General features: G+C 37.7%; 1 protein-coding gene across 1 annotated transcript in view; it reads left to right on the top strand.

Annotated features, from left to right (window-relative positions):
* EYS (eyes shut homolog) overlaps positions 1-19,204 on the top strand; it is a 950,400-nt gene that overhangs the window by 765,180 nt on the left and 166,016 nt on the right. The window contains exon 38 of the mRNA XM_050893740.1: positions 12,954-13,107. Within this exon, the coding sequence (XP_050749697.1) occupies positions 12,954-13,107 (154 nt within the window). The remainder of the gene's footprint in view (positions 1-12,953; positions 13,108-19,204) is intronic.

Raw genomic sequence — 19,204 nt, forward strand, 5'->3', positions numbered from 1 at the left:
GAATCAGAAATGAGTGTTACCTTGAGCTTTCACACTATGATATAAATCCTTGTGGGCTGTGGAATTTCTTCTTTGCTGCTTGTAAATTTTCCAATTGTTTTGAGAAACCTTGAAATTGTCACATTTTCTGTGTTTGGTTCTGGCAACTGGTATGATAAGGCAGGTAAACTGTACATACTTCATATGTCTCACAAGTGTGGTTGAGTACTTTGGGTAGACAGTGCTCAGAGATTTAAGTATCTTAGGCAACATGGGATGAAGCATGCAGACTGCCTCAGGATTATGTACTGAGAGTTTAGGTGCAGCTGAAATGATGCTGTGAAAGGAAGAGAGGGTGTGGATGCTTTCTTTGTGTACCAAGGGAGAACACTACAGTGGGCATAATTGATAGTTGTATTACGCTCCTTAATTTCATTCTCTGTATCCCAGTTAATCTGCATCTACCATTGTTTTTATCCAAAAAAATGTACTGATTTAACAAAAATATAGTTCTCTTATGCTGAATTCAGTTATATACTTTCAAATACTGGATAATTCTAGGGACATTTTGATGTTACTTTGCATTTGATCAGTGCAAAATAAACCCCGCCAAATTAGGTGGAGGGACTGCCAATTTAAAATATTCAAAATCATACCAAATATATTTAAGATGCTGCTGCCTCAAAATAAATTCTGTAGTCTTTCTCAGATTATGTCCTTATAACTGAAACAGTTTCTGCTTTTGAATATCAGAGAAAATATTAACTTTCCTAAATTACATTTAATCAGAGAAAAGTTACTTTCATGTGTACAAGTACACAAAATCTTTCAGTACCAGAAGTAGAAACTAATGATTTTTTCTCCTACCAAACATGAAATTTAAAAGCTAGTAGTCCGCCATGAAACTTAGAGCCAATCACACATTGCAGAAAATCACAAAAGGAATACTGACAACGAGAAAAAAATATTTTTAAACTGCTAACCGAAGCGATTCTGTGGCTTTTCAGTCTTCTAGCTCTGCAGGAGTAGCAGGTGTACATTTGAGGCTAAAGTCTTTTATTTTAAAAGTAAAGAGAAATAATATCAGGAAGAAGAGTAGGACTTCAAGAATTTTGTTGCACAAGGATGTGTTTCATAAATCCAAGCTAGTACGATTATTTAACTAGTTTAATATTATCATATTAAAAGCATTCATTGAGTTTTTAGAGGGAAAATTAACACATAATGTACTTAACATATAATAACTTATATCTCTTTCTTTGTCAATACAATGAAAGGCTCCAAGGAAATTCTGAGGAAGTGGTGGTGGTCGGAGGCCTTCAGTTCCTGCTTACTACACTCGCATAAGTCCTCCCACAGATTTCAATGGAAATTGCTCTTCTGAGTTAGAGTATTTTTTAAAATGAAAGTGGTTTTGATGTTATAATTTCCTTTGCTTAGTGAACCACAGAATTTTAAGTATTCTAGGAGAAAAAACTTTGAAGCTGTGTCAGAAGGGTTTGCATGGAATGCTCCCACCATAGTTATTCTAGAAGGGTTTTTTTTCTGTATGCCAACCTTAGCTTTACCTTCTTTATACAGTTCCAGAGCATGTAAATTGTGTTTAGCCTTTTTTCCCTAGCCTTTATTCAATTTATTGTTCTTTACTTCCATTCTAAATTTCTCCAGTAACGTATGTTACTGTAAAATATTTGTTTATGAGTCTGTATGGAAATATAATTTCATATCAGTGGTGGATGGAATGATATTCACAAGTTTTCATCTGGTGGTAAAAATGTTTTGTTATCCTTTTATTAGAAATTATATAAATAGTAGATGTACAGTGGAAGAAGAAGCAAGAAAATGGGCTTCCTAGCAGGCCCTTATCTCTTGGATTTTGGTGAGTGCAAGGATTAAGATTTTGATCTTAAGATTTTCTGATGGATGCTTTAAAATCATGTTTTCAAACATAATGTTCCATTTTGCTAGAACTTATGCCTAAGAAACTGTTGATATTCCCAAGAATATTTCAGCTCCAATAGTTAAAAACTGAAAGGCACATTTTCATAATATACAGAAATTATATATGAAAATTTGTCATTTGTATATTAGGAACTGTGCCATTTTCACTTATTTTACCACATATCTTTGCAAAGATACTCACTTTTCAGACTGGAAAATGTCTACACAGGTGTATAAATTTGGTTCTCTGATATGGGTAGAACAACTACCTGTGAAGCTAAAGACTAAAAAATATTCCAAAGAGAAAACATATTTATGTCTTAACTTCTTTTTACTGGCCTCCCAAATATTTATACTTACTGTGTATACTTGTCTTGTTTGTTGAACTCCTTCAAGCTGACTAGTGATTGCTGTTGGGTTTGTATAACATTTCTTACTAAAATCTGCAGATTTTTACTTCCCTCTGTCTGAACCTCTGACTCATGTAGGAAAATACACATCGCAGCTAAGACTGGCCATCTCATGGCAGGTTCTGCTCTTGAAAGAAAGCTACATCTTAAGAACAATAACTTATAACAGACTATGAGTGGCAGCAGAACAGAAGTAAAATTAGTATTTAAGGTGAAAATGTAAGCATTCTATACTGTCTGAACAAGTCTTTCGATTTCTGTGGCCCATGTAAAGAAGACTGTAATAAGGAAAGGGAAATGAATGTGTGCCATGAGGTTCAAGCGGTGAAAAATGAGTACACCTTCTTTTGTTATGGAGTGTAGATTTATAAATGTCTTTTCAATGTTTTTTTTGAAACAAACTGGGAATAAGTCACAGAAATACATATTCTTTATGGATTTAGAGGAGATGATAGCTGACTTGTTACCTGATAGTAATTAATAGTAATTCTAAAGATGGTGCAATTCTCAGTGAACTTCTGTGTTTCTGTAAATGCTGTTAATTGAAGTGTATATCTGGATCTTTGGTGGAAAAAAAAAGATTTAATTTTTTTCAATACAGCTAAAAAGCGTTGGTTTGTTCTCCTGATTACAAAAGAGACCCAGAAGTATAAATCAGCTGACAAAAGGATATAAATGGAAAATATCATGTTTCTTAACTACAGGAATGTCTACAACTTTGGAGGGTATTAGCTTTTTCTTTATAGGAATATACTTTACAGAAACAGTAGAACAAATCATGGTTTTAATACTATCACGGAACTCCTCAGTAGCATATCTATCTAATAGAATCTAAGCTACTCCAGATTCTTTGAATTCAGTTTTCTTATTAAAGTATATATATAGAACTAAAGTTCTTAATTTTCCTGGATGTGAGGAATAAGGGCTCAGCAGAAACATTACACGTGGCACTTTCTCATTTTCCCTATACTTGCATCCTGCCAACCCTTCACTTGTTTACACTCTCTTCTACCCTGTGTCTTTTTCATCCAAGTACTTCTTGGGTTCCTTCACATTAGGGGAGATTCTGGAGCATATTTCATCTTATCGTCTGAAGATAGACTTCTAAAATTACACAAATTCATTCTTCCCTCAAAAAATCTGTAGCTGCTGGTAATAGAAACTCCATACACCAATTACCTAAGACACAGAAAACTGATCAAAGATTTTTAAAGCTGTTAGGTTAGTCCTGCCTGAGAGTTTTGATCTTCATCCACTTTAATTTGCAATGTGATATACTTCCAGGTATATCATAACCATGAAGTTAAATCACAGAAAACAAAAAAAAAAGTAATTTTCAGCTTGTAAAATAATTAGACCGTTCAAAAACAATGCATATATAAATTATAAATGTTTAATGTTCACTATCATAGGATAATTATTACTTCAATTTTTACCTAAATTAATTTGATCTCAATTGCATAGAATTATTACCTTCAATTTTATCTTGAATTTATGTTTGTCTTTAATCTGAATTCTCGTAGTTACCCTGCATGGAAGTCCTCTGCGTTCTTAGTTAAGAGACTCTAGTTTTTGGCACCTGCAGAGACTCTTTTTTTCTTAAGTTTTCATGGGTTCTAGTTCCTCTTACATGTTTGACACAGTATGTGTGTGCCTTAAAAACCTTCTTTGAGGGTTTCCATTTTCTGAGGTAAGAGTATATTACTTTCCATTTCCCACTGACGTACCTTCTTCTTGCCTTCCATAGAAATACGAAGAAAGGTTTGCATTCCAGCTTCACTTTCTAGATTCTTGCAACAAAAATTAAAATAAAAATGATTGGCTGGAATTCCAGACAGCTGAAACATCTTCTCTGATTTTGAGACTTGAATTATTATTCTCATAATAGAGAGGGTTACCTCATCAGTTGCTGAGGGGAGCTGCTCTGGAGCTGGCCCGATCCACAGCGGAGCAGCAGATCTTGGCGCACAAGGCGTTTTCCGGAGGCAGGGAAATGCCAGGGCAGTGGAGAGACCTGTCAGGAGCCGGCAGGTGTCACGAGAGATGCTGACAAGGCCTGGGCATTGCCAGAGCAACCGTGGCCACCCCCACACCTACAAAAAGCAGCCTAGGGAGTGCTAACAACCAGGACCGCTGCGAACAGAGTGGGCAAACAGACCGTGGCCCGTCAGCCAGGGCGTGGAGTGGCGTGGCAGTTCGCACGGAAGGGTGCGCAGGAAGGGCATAGTCACCCTACCAGCTGAAGAGGTGAGTTCAATTGGTGGTCATCATCCTCTCAGAAGGAGCTTAGCTATGGTATCCACCCAGCAGAAAGCTATGTCCTCTGCGCTCGCCAGAATGGATGTGGCAACCCAGACAGAGCTCCCACGAAAACATGCAGCCATCCGGGTCTCAGGCTGCAAGGAGCACCAGAGCCTTTCACTGGTAATGGATGGCTGTAGTGAGAACAGCTGTGTGAGGTGTGACCAGGTGGACGATCTGCTCAGCCTGGTGGCAGAGCTATGAGAGGAAGTAGAAAGGTTAAGGGGCATCAGGGAGTCTGAGAAAGAGATAGACTGGTGGAACCCTGCTCTGCCCTCCCTGGGCAGAAACAGGAACAGCCGCCAGAAAAAACACAAGATCAAGGGGATCCTGTATCCTGCCCCCAGCAGGCTGAAGGCAGTAGCTTAAAGAAAAGGAGTGAATGGAAGCAAGTCCATGCTCGGGGTGGCAAGCGAACCCCCTCTTTGCTTACCTTGCCTTCCGAGGTGCCTCTGTACAACAGGTATGAGTCTCTGGATGTGAAAGGCCAGTCAATTGATGATGTGGATGACAGTCCATCTACATCAGAGGTGTTGCCAGAGTCAGAAAGGCCTATCCCCCGTATCACAACCACCGCCACAAGGAAGAAAAGACAGGTTATAGTTGTAGGCAACTCCCTTCTGAGGGGAACAGAGTGTCCAATATGCCCGACAGACCCTCCTCTTAGGGAAGTCTGCTGCCTCCCTGGGGTCCGGGTTGAGGACATCACTAGGAAACTTCTAGCCTGGTATGGCACTCAGACTATTACCCATTACTGCTCTTCCATGTGGGTAGAGATGAAGCTGCAACACATAGTCCAAGGGCGATCACAAGACACTTCAGGGCCTTGGGATGGTTGGTAAGGGAATCTGGAGCACAGGTTATTTTTTCCTCTCTCCTTCCAGTTGTGGGCAGCGACATTGGAAGAAACAGACACACCCAGTCTATTAATACATGGCTCCGTGGCTGGTGTTACCGCCACAATTTTGGCTTTTTCAATAATGGGATGGCCTACATGGCACCAGGTTTGCTGGCGTCAGACAGAATTCACCTTTCTCAAAGGTGGAAGAGGGTCTTTGCTCATGAGCTAGCAGGGGTCATTAACAGAGCTTTAAACTAGACTTGAAGGGGGAGGGGGATAATATCAGGCTGCCTGTGGCAAGCTGTGGGATGACACGCCAAGGTTAGAGGGACGGGGTGCTAGCGAGGGCCCTCAGCCTGTTGCTCTGAGACGTGCTGGGTACACTGCAGCACACCTGAAGTCTTATGGACATGAGCCGGGGCTCCTGAGGTAATAGGTGCCAATAGGGAAAAAACAGTGAAATACCTCAAAGGAATTAAGGAGTGTTCCTCTAAGAAGGTGACACGGCCGACAGCCCAGCTGAAGTGCCTCTACACCAATGCACACAGCATGGGCAACAAACAGGAGGAGCTTGAAGCCACTGTGCTGCTAGAAAACTACGACCTAGTTGCCATTACTGAAACTTGGTGGGACAACTCCCATGACAGGAGTGTGGCTATCGATGGCTACAGACTGTTCAGAAGGGACAGGCAAGGAAGGAGTTAAAATAAAATAAAAAAGGGTTAACGTTCCTGACATTTTCATATTCTTTTAATGTATTGATGTTAGCAATAGCTCCATAATTAAGGTTCTAATGTTTCACACATTCATAAAGCAGAAATCCTTTGTCTTTGTCAAAAGCATTTTTAGAAACCGGAAGAAAATCAGTGATCTGCTTGTTTCAGGTGTATTTTACTAGAAAATAATTACACATTTTGATTTTTTTTTTTTTAAATTAGTCCACTTTCAGATCATTCATTTTACAAACACACCTGATTTTACCAGGTAGTGATGAGGTTACATCTATTTCTCTGGCAGATAATTAGTAAACATTTAATTACAGTGAGAAATCTCAGACAAGATTCTTCTGATATACAAAAGGATTTGAATCAGAAAGTACACATAAGAAGAATGTTTAAGTCAGAATCTTAAGGAAAAACATAAAACGATTAAAACTTGTATCTATCTTTACCTAGTACACCAGCCAGTGAGGATCAAAAAAGGAGATCTGTGCCTTCTTCACTTGTTCATATTCATGCGTCTTAAAATAAAGAGAAGTGAACACTTAAAAGTACCGATGCATTGTTGTAATACCTTTTAGCAGTTAATGTAAATAAATAGATATATAAAAATATATACAAGAAAAATAAAATATGTTGTCCTGGTTTCAGCTAGGACAGAGTTAATTTTCTTCGTAGTAGCTGGTATAGTGCTGTGTTTTGGATTTAGTAGGAAAATAATGTTGATAACACACTGATGGTTTTAGTTGTTGCTAAGTAGTGTTTATACTAAGTCAAGGATTTTTCAGCTTCTCGTGCCCAGCCAGCAAGAAGGCTGGAGGGGCACAAGAAGCTGGGAGGGGACACCGCCAGGACAGCTGACGCAAACTGGCCAAAGAGCTATTCCATACCATATGACATCAGGCCCAGTATATAAACTGGGGGAGCTGGCTGAGAGGGGCGGATCACGGCTCGGGAAGTAACCGGGCATTGGTCAACGAGTGGTGAGCAATTGCATTGTGCACCACTTGCTTTGTATAGTTTAATTCTTTTAGTATTACTATTATCATATTATTATTATCATTATCATTGTTTTTAATTCCTTTCTGTCCTATTAAACTGTCTTTATCTCAACTCAAGAGGGTTTTTTCCTGATTCTCCCCCCCCATCCTGGGGGGGGGGGGGGGAGTGAGCGAGCGGCTGCGTGGTGCTTACCTGCTGGCTGGGGTTAAACCACGACATATGTATATACAGAAAACAAGCCTACTTATGGGCTAACTAATAGGCAGAATATGAGAATCAGTAACTGTTCTGGGCATGTCACTTTACTAAATCACACCATATTGTTGTTGAAAAGCATTTTCCTATTTAATGCCTTTATTAGCAAGGATTTTATCAATGGTTGGTTGAGAGTAACAAATACTAAAGACTAACTGTTGTTTGTAGAGGCTGCCAAAAAATAGATTGTCTGTTAAAAACATGGGGAAAAAGATAGGATATAAGTGATTTATAGAAAATTACTACGTATGTCAGAGGCAAAGAAACTAATCCAAGAAGAACTGTTTTGCATATAATTTTTAATAGATTATAAACCATCATCTGTTTTAATGCAAAGACAAATGTACTTACCTTCTTAATAATGATGTTTTCCTTAATTATTTCAGTATGTATTTAAGAAGCATACAAACGGTAACAGTCGATGGACTAAAAATGTCTGGGCTTTTTGCAATTACTTTAAATTATTGGTAGAATGTGAGGAGATTTCTCTTTAAATATGTCAGGAAAAAAAGTTTGAAAATATATACAATCATTATGTTTGTGCCAATACAGATTAGCCATCATTTGAGAAATATTTCTTTGTTGAATACAGTATGCATTCTTACAATTTTTTATTCTATTCCTTATTGATTTTACTTGTTTGCATGATTTAATTTCATCAACATGTCAAAGCAAATTGTGATATTTAGCCACAAAACAAAATAAATTGCAAGTGGTCATAAAAAACTGATACAGTTATAAAGTTTTACTTCATCATTTTCACTTTTAACAGAGTCAGCATAATGCTGTTCACAATCCTTTCAAGGACAAATTATTTAACTTCTACTATATATGGTAGTCTATAACGTCTGACAATTGGATTTCAGATATCACAGCCCATGTTTATAGCATTCCTTAAGGACACCAGCTCCTTCTTCATAAATTGTGCTCATAAATTATTTTCCTGTGCTCTCAGAAGCTCTATTCCCCAGATGTACCCATATTCTATTTACCCTCCTAAAACTAAAGATGGGCATTTCAGGCAATTTAGTCATAGTCTATTTGTCTGTTATTTCAGCTGGCATTCTCAAGCAGAGCATTTCACAGTATCCTTCCTCTGTGTCAAAATATGGTTTTGCCTAATAAAGTCTCATCCCATAGCTTAACGGGAATTTAAATCTGTCTTTTTTAGATAGGCAACCATATGAGCCCAGTGGCCACTTACTTGCCATCATACTGATGTACAAAAATAGCCTTCCATCTTGCAGTTTCCTGTGAAAGAATGATTGCTGAGATCTGGTTTCTTTGACCTGATCCCCTCACATAATCTCTGCTAAGGTCAAGAGAAATTACCCCTCGTATCCAACAAGATTTTTACTCATATGGTTCCTGATCTCTGCCTCTTCCCGAAACCTGTCTGTTTTGCTTAAGCCTCAGGCTTTTCCTATGAAGGCAACTTCCCATCATATACGCTAGGTAGCATATGCTCTTTTACATTGCCAGAACAAAATTCTTGAGGGACACTCTGCCTCCTCATGTTTACTGTAGAAAGATTTAAAGGACTGTCCTTTCAAAGGTTCTCATACCACCTAGCAGACAATATGAAGAATGCTATTAGTCACCTGTAAGTGTGATTTATAAGCGCTCCCTAGACTGAAGTTCAAGCAGTAACACTCGCTGAGGTTTCAAGGAGTAATGCTACCTTTGGGGGAGCTGTCCCAAATTTTTTCCTTTACTAGTAATAACGAGGACCTTCTTCCAAGTTTTCACTAGTGGGCAATGTGAATGGACAGACAGAATCACTGGGAGAAGAGAAATAAGCTGTTCATCCATAACTTCACTTCTTCAAGACATGTTGTCAGTATATACATTCACAACCCTCCTCCACTTCATTCTCTCTGAATTCAATGTAACTTACAGGTTTACTTATTGACAGAAATTGGAAATGCCTGGAACAGCATGTGCAGGGAAGGGAGAAGAAGATAAGGAAACAAATGATGCAATACATGCATATGTCTGTTATGCTAGGGTTAAAAAGCAGTGACTTTTTTAACAGTGATAGTGCAATACATTTTGAAAGAGAATTATCAGACTATTGTAGAAAGAAATCATAAAAGACAAAGGTATAAAATCCAGTCAAATTAAAGTAGCTTTGGAGTTAATTAGGTATTCAGAATACAAAAAATATGTCTAAGCATAAAAGACTTTCAATAGGTCATCAGGATTTGTAACAGACTGAATAAATGCTGTCTTGACTAGAAAGCTGCTCTCGAGCAGGGAGTTTACGTGGTGAACTGTTTCTGCTATGAACTATACACAAGCAAATGATCAGGAAGCTGCAAGCATCTGTTGCCTCTCTCTATCTGCCAAAATATATTATCTGTTTCTTTCTGTTTTGTCCTCCAAATTAAAGTTGATTATTTTCTCTTTACAAATTAGTAGGTTTTCCAGCAAGGATCTGTCCCAAGTACACCCACATTCTTTTACCTTTCTGAATAAAAACGTTAAGGGATGTTCTAAGCTGTGGCCACCTCCAGCAGCTCCAGGCCTGGGACTCCCTCCTGCTCAGCCACTGGAACCCAGCCCAGAGGCTCAGGGGTCTCCATCCCAGGCCGATGGGCATGGCTGCTGCTTTCCCATTAGCAGGTTAAACCATGCGAAGTTGAGCATGTGTCCCAGAGACACACAGACGTGCACACATGCAGACACACAGAGAACACAACATGGCTAGCTACACAGGCTGCCACAGGCAAGGCACTGCCTTCAACCACACCTGCCTAGAGGACTCACATAAAACATGACTGTAGAAAGCCAAGTCCTCTCCTCCTCTCTGGCTGGCAGAGGTAGAAGTTCACTAGTGAAGGCACACACGTGACACTTGCTAGATTTACAAGCACATGTACATTTGTGGATCCCCCAAGTACCAGCATGGCCCCCTGTGTCCATCTGATACCCCTGCCCAGATCCCAGGCCTTCTTACCCACCCCACGGGTCTCCTACTCACTGGTTCACGGACAGACGCATGCACTCACACACCCGTCCCCCAGGGACTTCCACCTCGAGGGTCCCCCAAATACCAGCATGGACCCTCTACCTATCTGATACCCATGCGTGGACCTGGGGCCTCCTACTCGCAGGTAGTACATCTTGAAGTTTGCTAGCAAATGCACTCACCTACACCCAGAAGCCGGCACGAGGCACACAGCCTAGGACCCGCGGTCCCACTCCAGGCACTGGCACTGAGTCCCTTACTCACTTCACGCACACCGGTCACTCCCAGTGACTGGCAGCTGAGACCCTCACCCACACCAGTAGCTGGTACTGAGACCCTCACTGGCTGCAGTTGCTGGCACCACAGGCCCAGGGGTGCCTACATCCCCAGTCTGACTCCAGTAGCTGGCCCCAGATCCACTCACGCCTCTCTCATCAATTACTGGCACCTAGTCCTTGCAGCCCCACGCACCCCCACCCCCACACAAACACTTACACTGGTCTCTCCCAGTAGCTGGTTTTTGGGACACACAACATTAGTACCCCAGTGGTTGGTGGCTGAGACCCCCAATCTGCTCCAGTGCCTGGCACTGAGACTCCCACTGGTTCTTTTAGCTGACACCACAGGCCGGGGTGCCTATATCCCCGGTCTGACTCCAGTAGCTGGCACCAATCCTACTCACACTGGTCCCCCCAGTAGCTGGCACTTAGTCGTTGCAGCACTCTGACATGTGGGATAGAGAATGAGATTACACAGAGAGATAGTTAAGAAAGGATTTAATAAGAAGACAGGACAGACTGTGGTGATCAGGCGCAGGGCTCAGTCAGACAAGCATGTTGGCCGGCCCCATTTTACATGCAACCCTCCCCTTTTATACCCCTTCAGGTCTGTTCCTCCTTTGTTCCTCCCCAGTTCCCTGTTTGTATACATTGCCTCATTGTTTTGCATAGTTCCACCAACACAGCCCTCCCCCAGTATCCCGAACCCCCAGGTCTGCACCCTTCTCAGTTGCAAAGACCAGGTTGGCACTCTTTGAAGTGATGCCTGAAGTTTCTTAATAGCCCATCCATTAGTGTGACTGACAAGATTGGTTTCTTGTCATTGTTTCTGTTATTGTTTTTTTGTCATATCTGTGTTTTGCTTATTGCCTTCCCCTTTTCCTTATCATCCCATTTTGACAGGGTCCTCAATCAGATAGTCTTACTGAAATAAGCATTCCCACGCTCTGCATGCCCATACAAGTTAGTGTAACCAGCCAGGTTTGGTTGTTGTTATTATCTCCATTTGTTGGTCAGGTTTGTGCCTCTGGATGTTTTGGTTTCCCCCTTTTCCTTATCATCCCATCTGATAAGGCTGTTGATCAGATAACCTTAAGGAAGCAAATGCTCTCTCTTACCACATACTCTCATAAAAAGTTTATTTGTACAGTGTATGTGTTGTGTGTTTTTTCTCAACTCAGCTACAGACAATGGATAGGAGATGTGCTCCAGACAAGCTGGAGAACTGGATACAGATATGATTCTGGAACTCAAGGTTCCAGAACTTTCTGGAAGTTAAGAAGAACATCGTAATCTTATGCTCAAATACCGCTGAACAAATACATGCAGTAAATTCAATTTCATGACCTAGCTATTGAGGTTTTTTTACTTCAGTTAAATATAGTAAAATATAGTGCAAAAAAACAGATTAACATTTTAACAATTTGTCTGAAAGGGGAATAAAAATCCTAAACAGGAACTGTGTCTTACCTTCTACGAGAAGTAAATACAGTTAAATTCAAAGGGAAAATTCATAAAAAAATACCTGTCCAAAATAATTTGCAATTGTAGGTGTCAGTTCTTTGTTTAGTAGATGAAACACTTGCCATCCATCATTTAAACAGAAATATTTTACTGTTGTATTTACAATATACTGATTAGTGGAAGTGAACAAAGATTGAAAGTTTTTTTTAAATATCTTTTTATTCTTAGTTTGAACTGTGCAAATAACACAGTATATCTGATGTTATGTAGATAACAATTATTCTTCTCATCAAGTCTGAACTATATCATTAATTGGGAAAGGTGAATTGTTCATAATCTTTACAGAGATTATAAGAAAGAGACGTTCTCTTATAATTTTTGTTTTCTGTAATATGATTGAAAAGCTGAATGAAATAGTAAATCAAGATATTATAGTATTTTTGTGATTTTTTTTTTTTATGGTCACCTTTGTCACCTTAATTATACTGCTGGATATAGAGACAAGTTCACCTTCAATTAATGTAAAGATCTCCGTAAGGTTTATGCAACCACAGTGGTATAAAAGTAAATTTGTCTTTTGGTTATTTTCTTTTACTTTGACCTGTTATCAGCTGTTGATGCAGAGTTTAATTTTATTCTCACAGTCACTCAAGCAGAGTCCTGTACAGGGATAGAAGACTCCTCAATGTCACATAGGCATTATGACTGGCAATGGCGTTCCACTTGTGTGGAATATTTTTGGAAGGTCCTACACTTTCAGAGGTGTAACTGTTTCCTTTTTTGTTTTCAAAGCTAGTGAAAGGAATTTTGGAGACCAGTTTCTTCACTTATATCTTGTGGAGGGAAGACCAACAGTTCAATTCAGCTGTGGAAACTCTCAAAACATTCTGACTGTATCCGTCAATCGATCCATTAGCAAGGGTATACTCATCCCTATCACAATAAGGTAAGAATTTACCACTGTGTTACACTAAAGAGTTTTAGTCATATATATTGAGCAATAAAGTGTGACTTCACTTCGACAATAAAAAGACAGGTCATATTGGAAAGCAAAATTGTATGCATATTTGGAAACTTTTTTCATAAGGTAGTGTCCTTGATCGAAAATACATTTTCGTTCACACAGATTAGTTCAGTCCTTTGGAGAACTTATGAATCATTCAAACTCCAGACACTTTTCCAGATACAGATGAAGTCAGTTTGAGAACTGAAACGATTTAAACATAACGTTGGAGGTTACAAATGGACAGCTCATAATTGATGCTTATTAATTTACACACTGAATAAATTAGATTTGTCACCAGAATTCTAGTGCTAAATATAGGACTAATTTATTGTTTAAGATGAAAAATTAAAAATGGGTATGCTAACAACATCTCACAATGCAGTAAGCTGTCATATCTACATATGCAACTGTACTGTCAGCAGTATAAAATAGTGGCTGACCAGTACTGTCATTTTTTACCTAGTACTCACAATAGTTCACAGAATGGTTAACTTATAAATTTGGAAAAGGTTTTGGTATCATGCCTTGGTAATGGATTAAGTTTTTTCCACTCATGGAATTTCATATGTGCAAGTTAGGAAAAAGGTAAGAATGAAATAATATAGGTGTTACGTTACATTTATATTAGTAATGTTAAAATAATGTTTACTTTAAAAATATTTTAGAAATAGTTCTGACACCCATATAAAATTTCAAGTTACCATGATTAAGATATTTTATTTATTACATAGTTAAAGTATCAGAGCTAATTGCTGCACCTGAACTGTAAGCATTTGTGATGTAAGAGAACTTATTGCACAAATTATTAAATTAAAGGTAGTTTTAGCTAGGACCATTTTTGCTGTTAGAGGATGGTATATGAAGGAGACTGCAAAACTTACCCTGAAACATGCATATCAGAGTTCTCACAATTACATTCTTACTACCAAAGAAGGAAAATAAAAGCATCATCTGAAGATTTTTGTACTTGCTTTCTGAGCTTTTTCTGTATGATGTAAATGTTGTGAAATTCTAAAATGCTGCTCATGCCAGGAGGTTTGATGATCTCAGTATACAGAGTAGATTGATATGGGGAGAAGAGACTGTTTAGGCTTTTTTTGGCTAGATTTTATGCTCAACTCCATAAGCTTTACAATATTCTTTTAGAAACAAACTAGTTAGAATATAAATATAAAAGCTCTTTTCAATATATGGAAAGATGAAGGGATCTACCTTTTAAGAAACTGTTTCATTTCTATCTTATATTTCTTCTCAGCCACAGGTCTGTACATTACTCTTATGCTCCATTTAAAACAGGTTTTTTCCTTTTATTCTATATTAGTATTAATGCCTAGTATTAATGAAGCAAAGTCACATAGCATACATTCAAATCTAATTATTTGTTAGCTGACAGTATATTAATCTATTTTAGGATTTTTGTACAAATTGTAAATGTATATAAAATTTACAAAGAAAATTCTATCCCTTCCTCTCCCTATGAGCCAGCAGATAAAGAGTTTTTTTCTCTTAGAAGATACTTGATAGCAGTATACATCTCAATATTAACAAATGATTCTAAGTTTGTTTTTTAATCTCAGAGACTACTCTTGTGTGAGACATTGGTCAGCTAATTGTTTGCACTGTATTAGCTGCGGTAGCATTGGCTCTGCTTCATAAGATTAAGACATTAAAATGCTGCACAGATTTCAAAGCCTAATATAATAGCTGTCCTGGTTTCAGCTGGGATAGAGTTAATTTTCTTCTTAGTAGCTGGTACAGTGCTGTGGTTTGGATTTACTGTGAGAATAATGTTGATAACACACTGATGTTTTAGATGTTGCTAAGTAGCACCTATCCTAAGTTAAGGACTTTTCAGTTTCTCATGCTCTGCCAGCAAGCAGGTGTGCAAGAAGCTGGGAGGGGACACCGCCAGGACAGCTGACCCAAACTAGGCGAAGGGATATTCCATACCATAGAACATCATGCTCAGTATATAAACTGGAGGGATTTGGCCGGGAGGGGTGGATCGTTGCTCGGGCATCGGTCAGCGGGTGGTGAGCAATTGCATTGTGCATCACTTGTATTTTCTCAGGGTTTATTTCTCTTTTTTTTTGTTATATTCCTTTTCATTACAATTATTATTATTATATTTTTATTATTATTATTGCTAGTATTCTATTTTATTTTACTTTAGTTATTAAACTGTTCTTATCTCAACCCATGAGTTCTACTTTTTTTTCCCTGATCCTCCTCCCCATCCCACTGGGAGGGGGGAGGAGTGAGCGAGCAGCTGTGTGGTACTTAGTTGCTGGCTGGGGTTAAACCACGACAATATCTTAGCAACAAATGCAGCTAAATGGCATTGAAAAGATTGATTCTAGTAATAGAGTTCAAGTTCACAGTGGAAAATAAATTTATTTCCCTCTTTTTTACCTTAAAATTAACACCTGTCTATTTATGGTTTCATCCTCCATGTTGTTACACTAAAAAGTAATGTCAGTTCAATTTACACATTACCTTTGTTTACTGGAATTTATACTGCTATCTTTAAAACAATGGCATACTAAATAACTTGCAAGGTGTGATTGTAGACTGTGACTGGCGGGGATTTACATGCATCTGAGTTTATGGGCTTGGCCTTCAAAATGACTAGTGATTATTCTTGTGAGTCCTTCTAAAATGTAGAGAGAGCAGTATATCCTTCACCAAGCAGCAATAAAATTGTAATCCTTCAGCAATCATCCTTAACCTCTGCCAAAGAACTAAGCAAACTTGACAAGGCATTTGTGGCCCCCAGGATCTTGTATCATAGGCTATAAAATATGAATCCATGACAAAACTGTTGATTTGTGTTCTCTTAGTGGCTGTTGAAGATAGATAACTCTATCTGTATGTTTTACCTGCAAAATTAATGAGGTTTTTTTCCCTGTAATGCAGGAAAAGAGACAAAGACTGGAATAAATAACTATTTTTGTTACTGTTTGAGAATGTTGCAACTGGCAGACAATATTTCTGTTAAATTTGACTTTGAATAAGTCTATAAGACCATATTTGACAGTTATTCCAGTTCTGGATGCAACTATGGCTCCAGTGGATAAATAGCATAATTAAAGTGACCAATAATGTCTATAGAAGCAGATTTTCATCTTCTCAAACTTTTTCTTTCTAAATCCACCATGTGCAGGAAGCTAAGATATCCCCATAGTTTACAGCTGTTACTTTCTCTTAACTATATGATTAGTTTCCTTAGATATGGCCATTTCTTTCGAACCTGATGAAGATTAAATGAGTTTTAAATGTTCAGTCATTGTCTTTACAGTCCTTGTGAAATGACAGCTTTATAGTAAAAAACAATAAAACTCTGATTGCTTACTTTTTTTGCCTTGCCTAAAGAAACTAGAGACCTGTTTCAATGCAGTTTTATTCATTGTTTCCATTTCTGTTTATTTTAGAATGATTTGATTGCTGGTTTTGAAAATGTGCATTTGTTTGTGTTTAATTTTTTGTGATTTCATAATTGAGATTGTATTGATCTTTTCAGTCAAAGCTTTGAGCACATACTTGAGATGTAGTTTGCTTTTATGGATTTGTTCTTTAAAGTTATTCAAAGAACATTAGTTCAAACACATTTCATTCCACGTGTGGGTTCTGAAATGCATTTGCCTGATGTGAAATTTGCTGTACGTTATTTGTGGTTAAAGTGATGTGACTGTCACTGAGGCCAGATGGTGTTTCTTCAATTCAGTGGTTGAAGGAAAGTAACTTTAACAAGCAAGAGATTGAGATAATCAAGTCACCAGAATTTTAATTTTTCTAGATAGTGGGGTGGATTTTAGCTTTTAGAGTAAGAATATTGATTTTTTTTTAGACATCTTACACTTTTCTTCTCTAAATGATTTTTTTTTAAATTATATTTCCTTAAAAAGTTGAGATTGTCTGTTCTAGACAGTGATGGGGGACACCAGATTCTTTCCTGTTTGGAAGATTCTAGGCAAGCATTAATTAAAATCTTGCCTGTATACGATATTGTCACTCTTTTCCATCTTATTTACCTGCAGAATTATCAGAATTATCAGAATTCTGCTTTGGAATTTAATGAACGTAGTGCCCATCCCCACAGAGCTTTATCACTGTATTATGTACATTAACATTTCACATATCTTCCAAGTGAACATATTGAATGTAGTTGTTTCCAGTTTTCTGTCATGCTTTAATTAGTGGTATGGATGTAAGCATTTATTCATGGCTGAGAAGGGCACCTTTAGCTGTCCATAAAGGCATTTATTTGTTAAATAAATTATTCAGTTAATATTGTTTGGTCAGCTCTAGCCTACACCATGCAGTGGTACAGAATCTGCTGAAGTTTATTATTTCATCTTTATGCTTCAAAAGCAGATGGCACATTCTGAACTGTGAAAGTCCTCAACATGTTTTTGTACCTCCACGCTGAAACTTTGGCAAGACGTAATGCACTGAGTGCAAACTACATGATTATATTATCAATGTCCATGTTTTTACCTACACTTCCACTTCCTCCTTTTCCACAGAGGAGACAGTGGTTTGAACTGATCTTACAAAGTTTTTTATTGCATGTGCATTCTGAAAATGTGTTTTCAAAAAGAATATGTAAATCACCATCTATGCCATCTGTTGGCTCATTTTCAGTCATGAGGCTTACCAATTTTGTTTCATCATTCCAGAGATCTGTATGTTTTCATATTAGTGCATACATTTAAGTCATCATTTTATTAGTATTTACAGGTGCTGGGTGCTTTGCATAGTGTGCAAGTATTACAGAAAATTACATTAAATCAGTAAACCAAAAAATTACTATTTTTCTGATGCTTTACTACTGTTTCCAGCATTACCAGTTACCTAGGAATACAGGAATTTTTCGTTTGACGAATTGGAAAAATCTGAGCAGCTCTTTGTAAACGTCGGTGGCTTTGTATCTGAACAGGTATATAGAGTAGCCTATATTCATGATGTGTGGAAGACATTTTGCTGTCTTCAAATACTCCTAAGCTTCATACTTGCAATACTGAGCTCTGACATAATTGATTATGTGATGAATGAGAAATGGAAAGGTGTTTTGGTAGATAACTTGAGCCAACTTCATGCAATATTGCTATCATCTTATCACACCTCCCCTTTCCAAAATTCTTTGAAGATTAACAGTGAAAGCAGTCTGGGAGAGATTTAAGAATTGCTATTCTTTCATATGAGTTTATAAATTGATAAAGAAAACACATTTAGATGTGGTTTTGAAATGGAATATCTTACATACAGTATATTTTAACTTTGAATTTTAAGTCGGCACATACATGAATCATACCCATGTGGATGTTGTGTTGCATAAAACTGGAAATGCTGTAGGACATAAAATAGATTTAACAAATTTTGACTTAAATTTGGAATTACTTTTAGAAGGACTGTGTATACAACTATACACATTTATATTTACTGCATTTTCTATAGAAATTGCAAATCATGATAAGTCAGCATAAGTCTTAGTGGGACAAAACCTAAAAAATTACTTTCATAGAGGTGATTTTCCACTGAAATTATCTGCTGTTCATGATGGTTTATCAGGCCTTGTAAAAACAGTAGTGGACTCAGTTTAGTTTGTAATGTATATCTATTTCATAAAATCATCATCACATTTGCCACTATAAGGTTTGTGCAACGTATGCCTAATGTTTGTCCTCTGAAAACCTTAATCCCGGTTCCTTCAATCCAGCTGTTACAGTTTTACATACGTAAATCACTACATCTGTTATTCAGTCTCAAAAATAGTCCCATAATACATGCATTACATCAAACTAATACATATAAATTCATGTATATGAAATTAAAATTGACCATTTGATGGAACATTAGAATCAACCAGTCAAATTATTCTTTGTGTTCTGCTAGTTGAAATAACTCACATAAGAGAATGGATTCTCATAACGAGTATAGAAAAGATTACTTTTTGTTTTCATTTCAATTTCAGATTTTGTGTTTGAACAGAACATTCAGTGTGTTTAGAAACATGTGTTACTTTCTGAAACAATTT

The sequence above is a fragment of the Gymnogyps californianus genome, chromosome 3, assembly GCF_018139145.2.
Source record: "Gymnogyps californianus isolate 813 chromosome 3, ASM1813914v2, whole genome shotgun sequence".
In the NCBI taxonomy this organism is placed as follows: Eukaryota; Metazoa; Chordata; class Aves; order Accipitriformes; family Cathartidae; genus Gymnogyps; species Gymnogyps californianus.